The sequence below is a fragment of the Notamacropus eugenii genome, chromosome 2 (assembly GCF_028372415.1).
Source record: "Notamacropus eugenii isolate mMacEug1 chromosome 2, mMacEug1.pri_v2, whole genome shotgun sequence".
NCBI lineage: Eukaryota > Metazoa > Chordata > Mammalia > Diprotodontia > Macropodidae > Notamacropus > Notamacropus eugenii.
In genome coordinates this window covers 262,046,870-262,066,694 of record NC_092873.1, presented here as the reverse complement: position 1 = coordinate 262,066,694, position 19,825 = coordinate 262,046,870, and the positions used below count along the sequence as shown (strand labels likewise).

General features: G+C 37.0%; 1 protein-coding gene across 10 annotated transcripts in view; it reads right to left on the bottom strand.

The window, feature by feature from the left end:
- CEP43 (centrosomal protein 43) overlaps window positions 1-19,373 on the bottom strand; it is a 63,787-nt gene extending 44,414 nt beyond the window's left edge. For 9 of the 10 annotated variants that reach the window (XM_072643870.1, XM_072643868.1, XM_072643866.1 and 6 more), the window contains exons 1-5: window positions 17,662-18,130; window positions 16,540-16,593; window positions 15,006-15,060; window positions 14,382-14,470; window positions 6,751-6,888 (exon numbers count right to left, since the gene is read on the bottom strand). In XM_072643870.1, coding sequence (XP_072499971.1) covers window positions 6,751-6,888; window positions 14,382-14,470; window positions 15,006-15,060; window positions 16,540-16,593; window positions 17,662-17,781 — 456 coding nt within the window. In that variant the 5' untranslated portion in view covers window positions 17,782-18,130. Of the gene's footprint in view, window positions 1-6,750; window positions 6,889-14,381; window positions 14,471-15,005; window positions 15,061-16,539; window positions 16,594-17,661; window positions 18,644-19,286 lie in introns of those variants that run through there. The other variant, XM_072643864.1, reaches the window with a different exon arrangement.
- Between the last annotated feature and the right edge of the window lie 452 nt (window positions 19,374-19,825).

Here is a 19,825-nt window from a genome sequence, read left to right as displayed (position 1 = left end):
TGTGGAATGTCATGTGATGGAGACCTATCCAATTTTTCTTATCTAAAACATATATTATGCTGTTTCCCAAGGTTGAACTAACTTAACATTTCTTATATAAATCCTACTGATTGTAAGGAATAATTTGGAGAAAACATTGCTAAATTCTCTTTGCCAGTTATTTTATACGTTTACACAATCATTCACTTCTCTTTTTATCATATTTTTATTGCACTGACGCCTAAATGTATTGAAATTTCCATCTCTAAATTTATCTGTTTTGTTTTGTTCCAAAATATAATGAACTTTGGTGAATGGTCCACACATCTAATTCATGTACATATGTTTATTTACGTGTGTGAATACAATTATGATCAATAAAACAATAATTATGTATATGGACAGTTAAGCGGCTGATGGAGTGAGGAAGATCTGAGTTCAAAACTCAACCTCAGATACTTACTACTTCTGTGACCTTAAGCAAGTCACTTAACTTGTCTGCTTCAATTTCCTCATCTATAAAACCAGGATCATAATAGCACCTATCTTCCAGGACTATTGTAAAGATAAAATTAAATAGTATTTGTAAAACACTATGTTGGGGGGAAAGGGAGGCAGGGAAATAAAATCCCTGCTTTATGCTATTCAAGTACACAACTTATTTATATTTTTGCCTGAGTTATACCATTCTATTATTGGGGTATTAAAATTTAATTATTATAGATTCTTCTAATTATTTTTGCAACTCTTAACCTTTACTTTATAAATTTAATTGTTATGTCATTGCAGAAGCTAAGATATTAGGACCTAAAATTGAAGCCAAATTCCATTAAAGTCTGTGCATAAACTCCCATATGAGTGCAGGGTACTTGAATTTACATCCTATGTCCTGTCTTCATAACCTATGAAGATCATCTTTGATTTGGCTTCACTGAGATACATGATTCTACTCTAATATGTAACATTTTCCATGTAGGTATAAAATCAGAAATACCTATTAAAAGTACTTGAAATGTATAAATGCTACTTGATCAAATCTGTTATTCAGTTTTTAGAAATGTATAAAGACACCACACCAATCTAATAACTCTCCTTAAAATCACATGAAATTTAATAAAATGTATCCCAAATAGATGATTTATAAGACAGAATTTTCACTCTGACATCAAGTTAAAGATGTTTAATACTAATATTCTCTCACTGTCACTGAAACACAGACCACACCTCCAAGTTAAGAACCCCTGCTCTAAACAAAGTTTTTATCCTTTACATGGTAAATTTTGAATTTTTTTAAACCAAAAACAAAAGACCTTGAACTTCCCTCATTTTTTGGTGAATTTTACTCAGCAGTTGTTCCCTTTGGCTATCATCATTTCTCCGTCAATAAAACAAGCATTTATATAGCAAATAAATGCACTCCCTGCCTTCAAAGAAGTTACCTTCTAATAAGGGAGACTATGGAAAAAAAGTGTACAAATAATGTATATAGATAGAAAAGGGAAGAAGCATTTTTTAAGCATCTAATTTGCACCAGGCACTATAACACTTACATCATCTTATTTGTTCCTCACAACCACCCTGTGAAGCACTATTATAAAGGTATATATGTGGATCTACCATATGTATGTATTTGCATGAGGATGTATACATGGGCGTACACACACACACTAAATGGAAGATCATTCAAAGAAGAGAAGGTACTAGCAGCCGGCCAAGACTTCTTGCAAGAGGTGGGGTCTGAGTTGTATCTTGAAGGAAGCCAGGAAGTGGAGGTAAAGATAAAGGGTATCCCAGATACAGGGGACTGCCATTGAAAAAGCAGAGACAAGAGACAGAAAATCACTTTGGCAGCTAAAAGGAAGAGAGATGGGACTAAGGAGAGACTTGATGCAAGGAGACCAATTAAAAGTCTATTATGATATTCCAAGCATAATGTGATGAAAGCCTTCACCAAGATGGTGGCTATGTGAGCAGAAAAATGGGAAGATATGAAAGATAAAGGAGAAATGACAAGACAGGTCAACAATTAGCTACATGGAATGTATCAGAGTGAGAAACTGAGAATGACACTGACATTATGAGCCCTGCTCATTAGGAGGATGGTGATGTCTTCCACAGTGATAGGGATTCTGTTTTAAAGAGGGGAGGATATTAGGAAAAAGATAATGAGTTTATTAAGTTTAAGATGTTTGTGGGTTTTCCAATTTGGGATGTCCAGGAAGAAGTTGGTGACTCAAGGCTAGAACTCCATCTCAGATGAGATCACCAAACAAAAAAGTATTGAAGTAAAGAGGTTCCAGGACACAACCTTGGGGAAATATCATCATGGTTTTTTTCCTCATTTTCTTTATTAGTGATGCCTCAAATAAATTTATTCTTTCACAGTCCTTCAAGTCTCTCATTTAGCATTTTACCAAAATAATATTCCTGTTACTGTTAATGCCACAATGTCAACTGCTCTGAAATAATTACCAGTTGTAGACATAGTTGTAAATATCTTAGCATTCTTTCTGATCTGAAGACTCTGTGTTCTTGTTGCTTTTTGTATATCAAAAGCTTGTTGGCTTTCCGTGAATAAATTTCTCAACTACATGCAGGTTTTTTAAAAATGATTTTTTATCTCTCATAAAAGAATGCTTAAATGATGTAAAGGTGATGATTTGGAGATTGTCTTTTATTTCCTAATTTTTATAACATATTCTGGAAACTGTCATTTCTCATTTTTTGTAGAAATCTTGTACAATTCAAATGAATATTTTTAATCTAATTATTTTCTTGACTACTTGCAAAATCATCTCCTTGCCACTGTACTTATAAAGCCTGGCAAAAGATATCTGAGGAATTGTCAGAGTCTACCCATTATTTCCCCAAAATTCTACCAATTAATCATGATGATGTCCAAGATTTTTCATATTTACATAGTATTTTTAAGTTTATAAAGCTCTTTACAAACATTTTTACATAATTTAAAGTCCTTCATGATCTGAAGGAATCACAACAACTTTGTGAGAAGATACCATATTTCTTATTTTCAAGTTTTCTCAGGAAATTTTTTTACTGAAATGTAATGGTTTTGAGTTTTAAAGGAGACTAATAATTTTGAAAATTTTTGCTTTCCTTGCTTAAACTGCCCAAATTATCACTTTTGTACAGAGCAATTAGTTTTTTTGGCTACGGGGTGGGAGGTAGAATGAGTGGAGTTTTATGTTGTTTGCTATATTCTGTGTTTAAATAGTTGTCTCCATCAAATATATTCTGTCTATACTTTCCAGCGACTTCTGAAAGGTTACATTTCACTATCATCTTGTCCTACCATTCTTTAAGTCACAATCAGTTCCTTCTTTAGTTTTTTTTAAATTTACTTTCAGTTTTCAACATTCACTTTCACAAAATTTTGAATTTCAAATTTTCTCCCCATCTCCCCCCTCCACCGACCACAGGACAGTGTGTATTCTGATTATCTTTTCCTCCAATCCACACTCCCTTCTATAACCATGCCCCTCATCCCCTTTGCTTCTATTTTTCTTCAGGGTAAGATAGATTTCTATACCCCATTACCTATATCTCTTATTTTCTAGTAATATATAAAAACAATGTTTAACATTCATCTTTAAAGCTTTGAGTTCCACATTCTCTACCTTCCCCTTTCCACATCCACTCTCATTGAAAAGGCAAGCAATTCAATAGATGATACATGTGTAGTCATGTACAACACTTCCATAACAGTCATGTTGTGAGACTATATATCCTTCTACCCTGTACCCCCCACACATTTATTCTATTTTCTCCTTTAACCTGTCCCTATACAAAAGTGTTTGCTTCCAATTACTTCTTCCCCCAATCTGCCGTACCTTCTATTATCTCTCCTCTCTTATCACCTTCCCCCCTGATTTCCTTTAGAGTAAGATAAACTTCCATACCCAACTGAGTGTGTATGTTATTCCCTCCTGAAGCCAAATATGATGAAAGGAAGGTTCACTTATTCCCTCTCAACTTCCCCTCCTTTGTAAAAGCTCGCTCTTGCCTCTTTCATGTAAGATGATTTACTACATTCTACCTCTCCTTTTCTTTCTCCTACTACATTCCTCTCAAAACTTAATTTTCTTTCTTAGATATCATCCCTTCATATTCAGCTCATCTTGTGCCCTCTACCCTACCTCTATCTACCCATTCATACACACACACACACACACACACACACACATATATGTGTATATGTTCCCTCCAACTATACTGAGAAAGGTCTCATGAGTTACAAAATATCTTTCCATGTAGGAATGTAAACAGTCCAACTTTAATAAGTCCCTTATGGTTTCTCTTTCTTGTTTACCTTTTCATGATTCTCTTGACTCTTGTATTTGAAAGTCAAATTTTCTATTCAACTCTGGTCTTTTCAACAAGAATGCTTGGAAGTCCTCTATTTCATTGAAGTTCAATTTTTTCCTCTCACATATTATACTCAGTTTTGCTGGGCAGGTGATTCTTGATTCTAATCCTATCTCCCCTAACTTCTGGAATATTGTATTCCAAGTCCTCTGATCCATTAGTGCAGAAGCAAAGTCCTGTGTTATCCTGACTGCATTTCCACAATACTTGAATTGTTTCTTCCTGGCTGCTTGTAATATTCTCTCTTTGACCTGGGAACTCTGGAATTTATCTCTTTCAGGAGGAGATTGGTAGAATATTTCTATTTTACCCTCTAGTTCTAAAATATCAGGGCAGTTTTCCTTAATAATTTCTTGAAATATACATCTAGGCTCTTTTTTTGATCATGGCTTTCAGGTAGTCCTATAATTTTTATTAATTGTCTCAATTTATTTTCCAGGTCAGTTGTTTTTCCAGTGAGCTATTTCACATTATCTTCTATTTTTTCATTCTTTTGGTTTTGTTTTATAATTTCTTGATTTCTCATAAAGTCATTATCTTCCATCTGCTCCATTCTAATTTTTAAAGAACTAGCTTCTTCAGCGAGCTTTTGAACCTCCTTTTCCATTTGGCTAATTCTGCTTTCTAAAGTATTCTTGTCCTCACTGATTTTTTGGACCACTTTTGCCATTTGGGTTATTCTAATTTTAAAGGTATTTATTCTTCAGCATTTTGGGGGGTTTCCTTTAGCAAGCTGTTGACTTATTTTTCATGATATTCTTGCATCACTCTCATTTCTCTTCCTATTGTTTCCTCTACTTCTCTTAATTTTCAAAATCCTTTTTGAGCTCTTCCATGGCCTGAGAACAAGAATTCACTTTTTTTTTTGGAGGCTTCTGGATACAGGAGCTTTGGTTTTGTTGTCTTCTTCTGCTTATATGTTTTGATCTTCCTCGTTACTAGTGACTTAAGAAAATATCTCTTCAATGAAGAAGTAAGAATCTATAATCTGTTTCTTTTTCCTGTTTGCTCATTTTCCCAGCCAATTACTTGGCTTTTGAGTTCTTTGTTATGTGGAAGACTCCAGAAGCAGCCTCTGCTTCAGTAGTGGCTGCCACCACCCTGGAGCTGGACCATACTCCCCCCTCTCAGCTAGGTGAGAGAGCCTTCCCAATGACCTTCAAAGCTGTCTTTAGCATTTGTGGGTTGAAAAGTCTGGAAACCACAGCAGTCACCAGCGATTCAGTCCCCTAAGGCCTGCTCCAGCTCTCTCTGGGCTGTTGTGGCCCACACCAAACTGCGCTCTGCTCTCATCCCAGTGCGATAGACCCTTCCTGTAGATCTTCCAGATAGTCTTTGACTGGAAATTTGCTTCAGTTTATCATTTAGTGGCTTTTGCTGCTCTAGAATTTGTTTAGTCATTTTTTACAGGTTTTTTGAGGGATTTGAGGGGGGAGAGCTCTAGTAAGTCCCTGCTTCTAACTCCACCATCTTGGCTCCACTCCCCACTTTAGTTTATCATATAATATTTCTGTCACAGATTTGATAGGTGACCTCAGTGACCATCTAGTCTAACCCATACAAGAAGGAATTCCCATTACAACATATCCAATATATCTGTGTAACTACCTCTAAGGAGAAGGAATCTTCCATCTGTGGGGGCAAAACTTTCCACTTCTGAACAATTCTAATTATTGTACAATTTTTCCTAGACATAAAGTCTAAACTGGACTCTTGGCAATTCTGTGTATCATTCTTGGTCCTATCTTCTATGGCCAAAAAGAACAATCCCTCTTCCATATTACAGCCTTTCAAATACTTGAACACAACTATCATAAGCTCTATGAGTCTTCTTTTATAAAAGCAAATCTATTTCCCTCAACTAATGTCAATATCATGACTTCCTTTTATTCACTGAACTGTGTTTCCTGCAGTCTGACTTGAAAAAATTATAGCTTTTTTCTAATGTTACCATTGGTACCATTTTCCATCCATTTTGAGAGATATTTTTGCACCTTAGCTTCTTTTAGGACAGAAGATCTTTTCACTGTGTTGAATCTATTTTTTGTTTCTTCATGATTTTTCTTTTAAAATTTCTTTTGAGAATTTCTATCAGTGTTTGCTTCTTTTTTATATCTTTATTAATTTTGTTAAGGGGGAATGAGGAGATAGATCCCTAGGAATATCTTACTCCTTTACCTTCTCAGAACCATAGGCATTGCCAACATATTTTCCAAGTCATCAAAACTCTTAATTACACATGATCTAATTCTCTCAAACTCTGGACCTAGAAGCCTATGTTAACTTACATGCTTGACCTAACTTATAATTAAGGTAGAAGCTGAGAAATTCAATAGTACATTTCTGCCACCAATAAAAAATGTCAAAATTAAAAATCATACTTACCTCCCCAGTAAGTGAACCTTTTTCTTTCTGCTGACATCGTCTGATTACTTCTAATAGTAATGGTCCACCTACAGTGCCTTCTGCTTCAATAATTCCCAAGTCTCGAGCTAAATTCTCTCGAGCTTCAAGCCCATGAACCTGGGGAAAAAAAGATTAAAGTGCACTATAATGTAGTAAAAACAATACTTGCATCATAAAGTAAAAAGGAACAAAAAAGAACAATTTGGCTTAATAATAAAATCAAATTTTCTTTCTGGTACGTTATCTGTAGTTAAAATGTTATGTGTATTTTGTTTAAAAAAACCATACAAAGTTTAAATCATCTAGAAAGACAAAAACTTAACAGTGGATAGAACTCATTTGACTGTCACCTATTCAACTGATAATTATCCACCAGACAACCTAAACTGGAAAGAAAGATAATTCACAACAATTTATACAGATTGGGACTTTTAACTCAATTTTTCTTGGCAGTTTTCAAAAGTTGCTTTTCTCAAAGTGGCTTTTTCTCTAAATTAGAACACTGATAACTAGACAGAAGGTCTAGTTAACCACTAAGGATTTGCCCCATTAATGTATGGCATATATCTGAAGAAGTGAGAATTCCAAAACTTCTTAAAATTTCCAAGCCTCAATTTTCTTATCTTAAAAAAAAATAAAAGATAATACATTACCTACTTCTCAGAACTGTTAAGAACAATACTTGGCACAAAAGCCTTTTTGTAAACCTTGCAGTATGAGTTTTTATTGTGACTCACATGTGACAAAGATATACATATATGGTTTGCACATGTACATGCTAAATACAAGGTGTCCCAAAAGTCATCGTGCGGTTTTAAGTTTTAATAGGCTAAAAAATATCTCAAAATTGCATAAAGACTAAACATTGATATGAGGTGGGTAGTGTGATATAGAGAGAACTCTAAAATTTAAAAATTATAGGTTCAAATTGTCATTCTGCCACTTGCTATTAACTGTGGACAAATCACTTCAAATGTGGGGCTTCTGTTTTGTATCTGTAAAAAGAGAAAAAAATAGACAAACTTTAAAAGTCCCTTTACATGCTAAACATTCTGTAATTCTATACTACAATTGGTAAATAAGTATTTGTTAAGCACCCACTATGTGTCAGGCCCTGTGCTAAGCACAGGAGATACAATGACAAAGACAGACCCTGCTCTCTCAAGGAACTCACAATTAAATGGAGGAGACAGGGAGACAACCACCTACAAAGAAGCAATATACAAGGTAAACTGGATATAATCCACAGAGGGAAGGTACCAGAATTAAAGAGGAATCAATAAAAACTTTCTATAGAAGCTGGGATTTATAACTTGAAGGAAGCCAAAGCCTAACAAAGCAGTGAGGAAGCAGAGGTTAAGAGAACTCCAGGTATGAAGGACATCCAGGGCCATGTACATTTCTCTAGAGAAGATAAAATGAAGAGAAACTAGAAAATATTGACCCATATGATATTAAAAATTAGAAAGATAAAGCAAAGAAATGCCACATATAATGACAATTACCACAAATATTAGGAAAGATGAGAAAGAAAGGCAGGATTCTATTACTCTAAAAGACGGATCAATTCTACAAATATATTCCATAAATAAATATGAATTCCATAAAATACAGAGCACCTACCATGTCAGGTACCATGGACAGAAAGACAAAAAATGAGAGGGAATTAAATTCTCCCAAAATTGAACTCATAAGCTGAATTAGTAAGCTCTAAAACAAAAGAAAATTTGATGTAATCACAGATGATTTCAGTAAGAAATGGGGAAAGGGGGCTAATGGATCCAGAGAATAGAGCACTGGCCCTGGAGTCAAGAGGATCAGAGTTCAAATATGGCCTCAGATACTACCTGTGTGACCCTGGTGTCAAGCCACTTAACCCAGGTTGCCTACACACACACACACACACACACACACACACACACACACACACACACACACACACACACACACACACACACACACACACACACACACACACACACACACACACACACACAGAAAATAAATAGGAAAGGTATAAAAGAATGGTGAAACTACAAGAACTACTCACCCATATTCTTTTGAAACACTGTTCATGAGCTGTGAATTGGTCTAGCCATTCCAGAAAGCAATTTGGAACTCTGTCCCAAAAGTTACCAAAGCGTTACCCTTTGACCCAGCTGTACCATCTAGCCTCCAAACCAAAATGATTTTTTTAAAAAGGACCTATATGTACAAAAATATTTATAGCAATAATAATAATCAATAATAATCAAAAATTAGAACTAGGGCACTGCTCTTTTTTTTTTGGAATGGCTAAACAAATTATATGTGAATATAATTAATGAAAAGAATAATATTGATAATGAACATAATGGATTATTATTGTACCACAAGAAATGACAAAATGGAATTCCGTAGAAAACAGGGAAGACCTCTATGAATTGATACAGAGAAAAGCGAGCAGAAGTAGGAGAATGATTTATATAATAACACTGTAGAGAAAAATAACTTAGAACTTTGATGAACATAATGGTTAACCATAAGACCAGAAGAATGAGGATGAATCATATTACTAACCCACATGTACAAAAATATTTATAGCAGCTCTCTTTGCGGTGGCCAAAAACTGGAAATCAAGGGGATGCTCATCAATTGGGGAATGGCTAAATAAATTGTGTTATATGCATGTAATGGAATTCTACTGTACTATAAGAAATGATGAACAGGAAGACTTCAGAGAGGCCTGGAAAGACTTATGCGATCTGATGCTGAGTGAAAGGAGCAGAACCAGGAGAACTCTGTACAAAGCAACAAACACAGTGTGCGAGGAATTTTTCTGGTAGACTTGGTACTTCATTGCAATGCAAGGACTTAAGTAATTCCCAGTGGTCTCTTAAGGCAAAATGCCTTCCACATCCAGGGAAAGAACTATGGAATTCGATAGCAGACTGTAGCAGATAATTTTCTTTTGTATTACATTTTGTTTTGTTTTATGATTTCTCCCATTCGTTTTAATTCTTCTATGCAACATGACTAAGATGAAAACATATTTAATAGGAATGTATGTATAGAACCTATATAAAATTGTATGCCATCTCAAGGAGGGAGGGGGGAGGGAAGGGGAAAAAAATCTAAGTTATACGGAAGTGATTGTAGAACACCAAAAACAAATAAAATTTTAAAAAATGTAAGAGAATTTTTAAAGTTTGCAGATGATTTTGTTTTTATAATAACAACTTTTCAATTATTTCAGTTTATTCATAACATGCACTGTTGTTTTTTATTCCAAATCTGTTTTGCTAATGGTATGGGCAATTCCTGGTACAGAAATATCTTTCATCAATAAAAATCAGCAATGTCTATAAACTTAATCTCACTTAGGCACTGAAAGGTTAAGTGAGCCCTCTTCTCAATCAGTCGGTACAAGACAGAGACCAGATGTGAACCTAGTTCTTCCCAAGTCTCAGGCTAGCCTTAAGATCCACCATGCCTCAGTGCCTCTGAGGAAATGAAAGAAAAGATGTATATATGTGCAGAAAGGCCAAATAAAAACAGTTTCTTATAGGCTATTCACTGATGACGCCTATCTTATGATAGTATCTCACAAGAAGGATTTTTTTTTTTTGCTATCCTAGTAAATAAATTCCTAGGTATGAGCAAGTTGGCTCATGAACTACCTTCTATTAAATAATATTTTATAATAACGTGTTGCAACATAATTTAGTACAGAGTATACAATACGGGAACCATGAAGCCATCCTGCAAAAAGAAAGTTATGAGTTGGAAGTGAATTTTAAGAGCATCTGGTATTTTTAACTTGGAGCCTACAGATCCCTAATTTCAAAGAATCTGTGAAACTAGATGGGGGAAAAAAAAGCATAACTTTATTTTCACTAACCTCTAACTGAAACTTAGAATTTCCTTCAATTATGAATGTAGATAGCAAACAGTGTTCTAAGAAAGGATCCATAGACTTTCCACACTGCCAAAGGGATCCATGATTCCCAAAAAGTTAAAAACTCTCGATCTAGATGAAGATGAATCCTTTCGTTTTACAAATGAAGAATTAAAAGCCTAATAAGGTAAGATAACTAACTCAAAGTCACATGCAGTGGCAGAGCTCAATACCACTCTCATAGCAAATCTAATAAATGTTAACTAGCATTGATTTTTAATTTATGGAGAGGGCTAATTTGGAAAGGGTTCAAGGAAATGAAAACAAAGGTTAGAACCTAAGATCAAAACATAAAATAAAATTAAATAAAAACTAAAGGAACCAGTTAAAGAGCTGATAGTGAATCTGTTTGAAGATGGTTACTTCAAAGTCTTTCAGGTCACTTGTTTTATCATTAACAATTTAATCTATTACCAAATAACCAAAAATCCTATAATATGAATGATTACCTCTCCTAAAATCCTCCTCTGACTGATGTCCCATCAATGGCAGGTAGGTGAACCTGGATTTTGAAGACTGGCAACAGAACACAAGCTCTGATATATGCCATCAAGTTGAAAAGGTTTCAAATAAAGATCCAGTAACAAGTCTATATTAATAAGATGAGTCTAGAGAAGTTTAAAGATACTAATTACCAAAAACTTAATTGCCAGAAGACAACTTCTTTTCTACCAGAATCATAAAGACCTAAGTCCACTAAGCATAGAGAAGTTGCAATCTCCCTTCAGCAGACAAACAACCCACACCAATGAAATAAAAGATCTTTGCAGTTAAGAATACTGAGGACCACAAGAAACAAAAAAATCAAGCAAGTGACAATCAGGAAAATAGTGAAATATATTTTTCCTATTTTTATTATTCTCCCTTAAAAACAAACCAAAAAACCCTCACTTGCTCCAATGTAGTTTAAAATCAGAAAGTCACCATGGAGTAAACTTCTTTCAGCATTTTAGGTCATCTGCTACCATTAACTGACCTCTGTAACTACTTTAGTTTCACCAGGTCCTAATTTAAACATACTAAAACCTGTTGTTTAATATGCTGTTTTTGTAACTGAACAAAAAGTCTCACCTCTCAGCATTTGCTGAAATCAAGTTGGAAATAGACCTAGGGATACCTACCCTGCTCTAGGCTCAGTGTATTTGTGTCAATGGAACTAGCCCCAACAAAAACAAAATCGAGAGAAAATTCAAAAACAAAGCAAGAAAATTTCAACTTCCTTTTTGTTCTTGGTTATTACATAAAAGCCAATAGCTACAAATTTTCATATATTTGGTAACGTGACATGCCGATAAAACAGTTTTCTATTAATGATGTCATGATGGGTGACAGCCAATAAAAATGGAATTAAAGGAAATTCACGTATGACACATGAAATCAACAAACCCTCCTAACCTCTAACCAAAATAAAATAAACATATGCACAAACCAAAAATAACATAAATTTCAGCATCACCTTACATGCTGTTGAAGCACTCTGTAAAAGGTACAGGATCCAAATCCAGCTGGCTTGGTCACCCTGATCTTCTGCCAACTCTTCCTTTGATGCCTGACCCAAGGGGTTTCCATTCTCCTCTATGCAAGTCCTTCTCAGGGTTTCTTAAGACTCTCTCTTCCCTGACACAAGCTACCCCCTCTTCTGTTTACCTGACCAAGAATTTCAAGGTACCCCAAATTATTTTTCCCTTTCTGGGCATTCCATGAGAACTCTGGAAAGATACTTTATTACTATACAGAGGCAACTAGATGACAGAGCAAATAGAGTACTGGACCTGGAGTCTGAAAGATAGGAATTCAAATCCAGCCACAGATACTTCCCGAGCTGTGTGATCCTGGGCAAGTCACTTACCCTGCCTGCCTCAGTTTCCTCAACTGTAAAATGGGGATTCTAATAGCACCCAACTCACAGTTGTTGTGAGGTTCAAATTAAACAATATATTAGCACAGTACCTGGGGCACAGTGAGCACTTAATAAATGCTTGTCCCTTTCCCTTTTAATTTTATCCTACCTTTGCTTTTCTTACTTGTGAAAGTTTAAGCCCATTTTTTAAAAATTATGATTTGTTCTGGAGATCAACTATTTTATCAACTAACACTGAAAGATGCTCTGGAAAGAAGTTAACAGTTTGTCTTGCATGAAAATAAAGTCTTTACCTCCAATGCCTCCATTTTGACCCCTACACAAGGTCTAGCTGCTCTGAAACATCTGGCCATTACCTTCTATTCTTCTCAGACTCCTTTCCAAGCCCCTTTCCCCCCTCATTCTATCATCCTTCCCCACCCCTAGCTCACTGTGTAGCTTCTAAAAAGATGCTTTCTGTTCAGTACTTCTATTTCCTCTCCATTCACTTGCTCCTCAAGACCTCACACTGATTTCTGTCCATACTACCTAGGATGAGTTCTTGTGACTGATAAGTGCAAACTCACCTTCCCCACCACACCAAGCTGGTCCTAGCTGAGATCATGTTCCATATCCCGTGACTATCTACGCAGGCATCTTGTCCCTTGCTATATTACTGCCTTGGTTCTTCCTGAAGATCTTCAGAAATCATACTGGCATGTGCCACCATTTCCACCACCACTTTCCACTTCTTGCTTTATCAATTATTAATTTCCTCATCTCAATATCTCAACTCAATACTACAACTACTTCACTGACTATTTCTGTAACTCTCCAATAAAATCTCTCCTCCTTGGCTACTCCCCCATAGGAACTGTCTCTCCCTACTAGAATGTAAGGGTAAGGACTGTCTCATAGCAAAATGCCAACACATAGTAAATGCTTAATGAGTGATTTTTCCTTCATTCTTTGCCAACTAGTCAACTAAAATCTTTCATGAAGGACTTCATGACCTCTGCAATTTAGCTCCAAGCTATCTTTGCCTTACGTGCCATTTATTAATTGCCCAATAAGTGCAAAGTAATGAAGAAATTATCTGTGCTCTCATAAAACTTACATGGTGGGGAGGGGATTTGAGGAGCAGGGCAGAATACAACTTTATGTGCCTCTTCTTTGAGACTGCACTATGGGAATTAGGTTTAAGATTTATTATTCCCTATGCAAGGCAATTAAATTGTTTAACTACCCTAACTTCTAAGACAAGTTGAATTTTCTAGGTGCTAAAAACTCCCTTAAAAAAACCTGTATTTTAATTATGGGGTACTCAATAAATATACAAAGCCAATATAGAGAAAGATTAATGTTTGTGTCTATAATCTGGTTAGATTAAAATATAGCCAAAAATCAAAGAGTAGATGCAAAGTCCCCAAGTCTTTAAATATGTACAAATGAAGCACTCATCTACAAAAGAAGACCCTCACACAACAATCACAATAAAACAAAATAGCTTCTCTCCACAAAAAAAGTTGAAGGCATCTGGTTTAGGGCATCAGTTTATTTCTTGTAGGCACAATAAGAAGGAATAGGGCCATTTTTTCTTGGCAGTCCACTTTCTTGGCTCCTAGATGATTTGACCCTACAGAAAACAATCTTTCTGGCCAGTTGCTGACTTCTGAGAAGCAGGAACACAGCCATCTTGGAAACAAGGTCATTCAGATTACCTCGAGTTGCATAAATAATTCAAGATGAGGATATGAGAGATTATATTTACTTAATTTCATATTCTAAGTCACAAAAAGACACAAGATGAGATAGTCAAATTCACATTCTTACTGTGCTAGTTTCAGGCTGAAAGACGGCCAAGGTGAAATCGAGATTGAAAAACTGAAGGAATTCAGCAACAAGACTCGCCACTAAACGACCTGCAAAAGTAAGTGGAAAAAGACACATACTTGTTAACTTGAACATTTAGTATTTTTAAAACTTTTTCATATATTTTGTGAAATGGTACCAGAATAAAGTTTCTGAATTTTTTAAAACAAAGTTTGTAGGAAAAATTCTGAAAAGATTTCCCTGTAATATGCTTAAAACCAAAATGTGATTCTCTTCAAGAACAAGTCACTAAGAAACTACAATTAACTCTGAATTACATTAAAATTGCCCACACAGGATCTTCCATCCTGAAGTCAGAGTAACTATATCTCTGGCAAGTTTCCTTGTCCTTCGAAGTATGGTTAGAGCCAATCTAGATGATACTGTGTACAATACTCCATTACCTGATAAAATTAGCAGAGGTTTCATTCTATAATGAAGTTTTTACATTATCTTTAAAGAAAAGAGAGAAAGAAAATAATTTTATGCTACAATATCAAATGGAATTCATGATTTCTCCCAAGTTTCAATCTGAAGATTTAGTTTAAGGAAACAAAAACCAAAAATATGTAAAAAGATGCTTACCATCTTTAGTATTTAAAAACTTTTTCAGGCTTTCATTCACTAAAGGTGTTTTGTTCTATTAAAAAAGAAAATCATTACAAAAGTTTAAAATTAATATATTAGTCCTAAAAACTTTTCTATTTTAAAACCTGTAAAACTTTGCTTCTATGCTATGGTCACAAAGTAGTACATGACATTTTAAACATTATACTTTAAACTTTATCAAAAAGAAGAAGTCTATTATTAGCCCTAAAAACTGCATCCTATCCATCAAAAACTTCTTTGAATCATTAATTTACAGACTTTCATAAAGTTATGTTCCATTTTCTAAAGTAAAAATAAATTATAAATTCATTTACAAAGATTAGATGTTTGAAAGTACTTAAGAGTTTTGCAATGTTTCATGATTTGTTTGAAACTAAATTAGCAAATTTACTTTGTTACAAATAAACATAGGCTTTTACAGTCCTGTTTTTCAAATACTCTTCCAGAAACTTGAAACTTTTGTGCTAGTCATCCAACCTTAGAAGACTTAACCGAAAAAATTTGTTTTTGCTTTAACAACTATATCATTTAAAGCAGGACTCTTAACTTTAAAAAAAGATTTGATAGTTATATCTCAATAAAACTGGTTTCCTTTGTAATGCTATCTATTTTATTTGGCATCAAAAAATTATTCTAAGAAAGCATCCAAAGAGGTTCACAGGCTTCACCAGACTACCAAAGGACTTCAGGACAAAAAAAAAAAAAAAAGGTTAAAACCCCATTATTTAAAGCATATTTTTTAAATAGTCAGTGGTCCTAAAGAATACAATCAATACTTAATGATTGCCATAAAGGTAGCAGAAGGGGGGAAAACATACATTATATATTTTCTGTAGAAGTAACTTTGGCTTTAGGAACATATTTGTAACCATTAAAAAAAAAAACTGATCCTAGGCAATGACATCATTATTTATATTTAACAGAACAGTTCAAGAAATATTACTGTGACCATGTGGCTTCACCTAATACTACCAACAGGCCATTTATTAAATTGCCTACTATGTGGCAAGACTATGTTAGGTAGAAGTAACCAGGAAGAGGAAATAGCTTGTGCAAAGGCACAAGGACGGATCTCAGGGCTCAGACATCATGTTCTTTTGTTAGGCTATCACTTTCAGATCTTCTATACTGCGATCAACTTATATTCAAATGAAATATGAGACTAAATGAACATCTTTACTTCTTAATTTTCCATCTATCGCATGCTGGCACTGCAGCTAAGTGTTTATACTTAGAGGTAGGTACTGTTATCCCCATTTTTGAATTCAGATCTTTCCTATTCTAGGACCAGTATTATGCAGCCCAAATGCATCTTACCTTGTTTAACACAAAGTACTGAAATATCCCTCAAAAGCAATGTTAGTCTTTTCCTCTATTATATGTATTTATCAATTCTTCAAAAACTACTTCGGCTACATCCCAGTATAAACAAGAGAAAAAAAATACATGAGTTTTTCCCAAATAGAGTTGAATATTAAAAAAAAAAGATGAAATAATTCTATTTGCATACCTCTATTTTTTCTTGTTCTTCAAGTGCTAAAAATACAGCTGCCCGTAGTTCAGCCTAGAATATTTTTAAAAAGGAGGGGGGTATTTAATTTTTTTTCTAACAATTTAAGATATTGACATACTTCTCAATCAGAATTGTTAAAAAAAATACCAGGTAGATGACTAGGTTTAAAGACCCGTGCTATAGGGTCCCGTTTTACCGATCACTGTCCTCCCAAAATAGTTAAGTATGAATGTTCCAGAGAAAAGTGCAAAGAACAAGTTAGAAACGTGTCTTTACAACACCACGGCAAAAATGAGTAAAACCACCTAAGATCTCGTCCCAGCTCCGCCAGTACAGCAGCTACACAAGCTCGTCCAGGGTCCACGTAAAAGCTGCTTTCCTATTCGGGTGGCCCCGTCACCAGTTGCGTTGGACAACTGTAAGGGGACACAAACGGCAGCCCACGCTGTGCCCACTAGAGCCCCCACAAACTTGTACCCTGGCTACGGCAGGGGGCATTCGTGCGGGACCTCCAAAGGGACATCCAAGAGGTTCCTTCCAACTCCAAGTCCCAGGACGCCACCATCACTTCACAACGACTCCTGCCCACCTCCCTCGGAGGGTGAGGGTCCCTTTCCCCCACTACCTCCCAGTTGTGGGCAAAGTTCTTTAAGCGGAGGCGTGGTCCCTTAATAGCTCACCGGATCTGCCCCCCACAACCCCGCTCCTCCCCGAGAGCGGAGTCACCTGCAGAACCCCGTGGGGCGAGCAGGGAGCCGGGCCGACGGCGGCCTTCTACCCAAGGGTGACCCCGGCCCCAGCTTCTCCGGAAAGAGGAAGGGGGCGGCGGGGGGAGGGTCTGCAGCAGGGAGCGAGGGCTAAGGACCAAGGGGGCGGTGGAAGCTCCTCCATTATGAGCTCAGGACCCCGCCCCCGGTGACCCCCAGCGCCCGGTGACCCCCGGCCCCGCTCCCCACACACGGCTCCCCGCCGGCGGTCCCGGCCCGCGGCTGTCTCCTCCACAGGGCCCCAGGCTCCGAGGGATCCCAGGAGCGGAGCTCCAGCTCGGGGGCCGCGCGAACTGGGGCGCCAAGGCCCCGGCGAGGCAGCCCTCGCCCAGCCCCGGCCCGGCCGCCTCACCTTAATCCTATTGAGGACCCCGCTGTTCTCCAGCGTCTGCACCAGCAGGTCTCTCAGCTCCGTATCCTCCTCCGCCGCCGCCGCCACCACCGCCGCTGCGGCCGCCGTCGCAGCAGCCATTTTGTTTCTCCAAGACAACCGCCCAAACTGCGCTAACGGCCCAACGGCCGCCGCAGATTCGACACGGGGAGGCGGGAGGGGAAGACGCTGGACGGCCCTCGGCCCCGCCCCCGAGATGCCGCGACGCGCCTCTCTCGCTGTCGCTCACGTCGCCCGGTGACCCGGGCGGGGCGGGGCGGACCTCCAGGCTGGGGGTCGGTGCGGAATGTGCGGACCGGAATTAGACCGACCCCGTCACCCCCCGTAAGGGGAGGCGGGAGGTTTAAAGAAGGTGGCGGGAGGGGCCGGAGGAGGCGGCGAAGCGCTCGCAGCGCATCGCGCAGGCGCAAGGCAGGAGGCGCTGAATGGTCCCGGGACCTGCTAGCACGAGGGAAAGAACACCTGCGGGCAGCCTCGAAGTCTCCCCGGGCCTGCTCCCTGCCCATGCTCCCCCGCTCCTTGTGGTGCGCATGCGTCAGTTCGACTTCGCTGGTGTTCGGTTTCATGCCATCTCTTCCCGTCTCCCCTAGAAGATTCTAAGTTCACTTTCATTTTTCGCCTGGTTTTGTTTTTTACTTTAATTTAGTAATTAACAAGGTGCCTTAAATGCCACGTCACCTACTTTAGGTCATTTGATAAATGAATTCTGGAGAAGTTATATCAAAATTTTGTTTTCTAGTTCATGTATTTGTAAGGGAATATTTGTTATTTCACTGGTTTTTTTTTCTTTAAAATGTTTTCTTAAAGTCTCGTGAGCTTCATTTTTCAGGCAAGGTTTGGAAGAATAAAACATAGCTTGCTAGGAATCTCCCACGAAAACACAAGTTGCAGAGGTCTCGAGTGCCGGTTAACTCCCAAACGTTAGAATAATAGGACTGTAGGTCTGTAGAGTTAGAGGGGACTTATAAACCATCTAGTCCAACCTTCTCATTTTAGCAATCTTAGGATTTAGAGCTATAAAGAATCTTCGAGATAGTTTCAGATTTTTTGGTCTCAGGACCCCTTGGTACTATTAAAAACTATTAAATTGTAATCATTATGATACATAATTTTAATTAGGTATAAATTAAGTACAACAAAGATACGTATAATATATAAAATATACCTAAGTATGTGTACAAATTATAACATACTATATTAGATACAATATATACCATATTAGATATTTACTATATTAGATATAATTTGTGTAAGTTAGCTGTGTACAATAGACGATAAATTATGTAATTATATAAAATGCATGATTTATAGATACAAAATTATTTCAGATCATGAATCATATATAACAAAATTATATATAAATTATGCAAGATTTCTATATGGTTATATATAATACATTTTAATACACAATCATATTTTTATATATTTATATTATATATAAATTGTGTGTAAAATTATGGGTATGTATATATGTAAACTTATAATGTGTAAATATACACTATATACTACATATACAATAAGATTATATATGTAATATGTGATTATATAAATTATAATTATGTAAATTATGAAGAGATTTTGTTTACCTGGATTCTCTCTCATTGGTGGGGGCAGTCAGGTGTGGAAGTGGAAGTGGAAGACTCCCCTTTGTGAGTTCAAATCCAGCCCCAGACAGTTGTCTGACCCTGGTCAAGTCACTTCAGTTTGCCTCAGTTCCCTTATCTGTAAAAATGAGCTAAAGAAGGAGATGGCCAGCCACTTTATTATCTCTGCCAAGAAAAAAACCAAATGGGGCCACCAAGAGTCAGACTCGACTGAACAACAAGATCTCTAAGAGTATCGTAGTAGAAATAAGAAATGTCTTAGATCGTTATTAAAATAATGTTGACATGATGGATCTCCTGAAAGGGTCTGGGGATCCTTTCCAGGTTTCACTTTGTTTTGAACACACGATGACATCCCTGTCCGGTCCGCCCACAGGGCAGGGCTTGCCGTTTGTCACACATGGAGTGCCATCTCCAGTCTCCACTTCTTTGTCCCAGCCGTCCCCCAGTCCTGGAATGGCTTCCCTTTCAACCTCTACCCATGAGAGCCCCTAAGCTTTCTTTGGTGCCCCTCCTCCTCC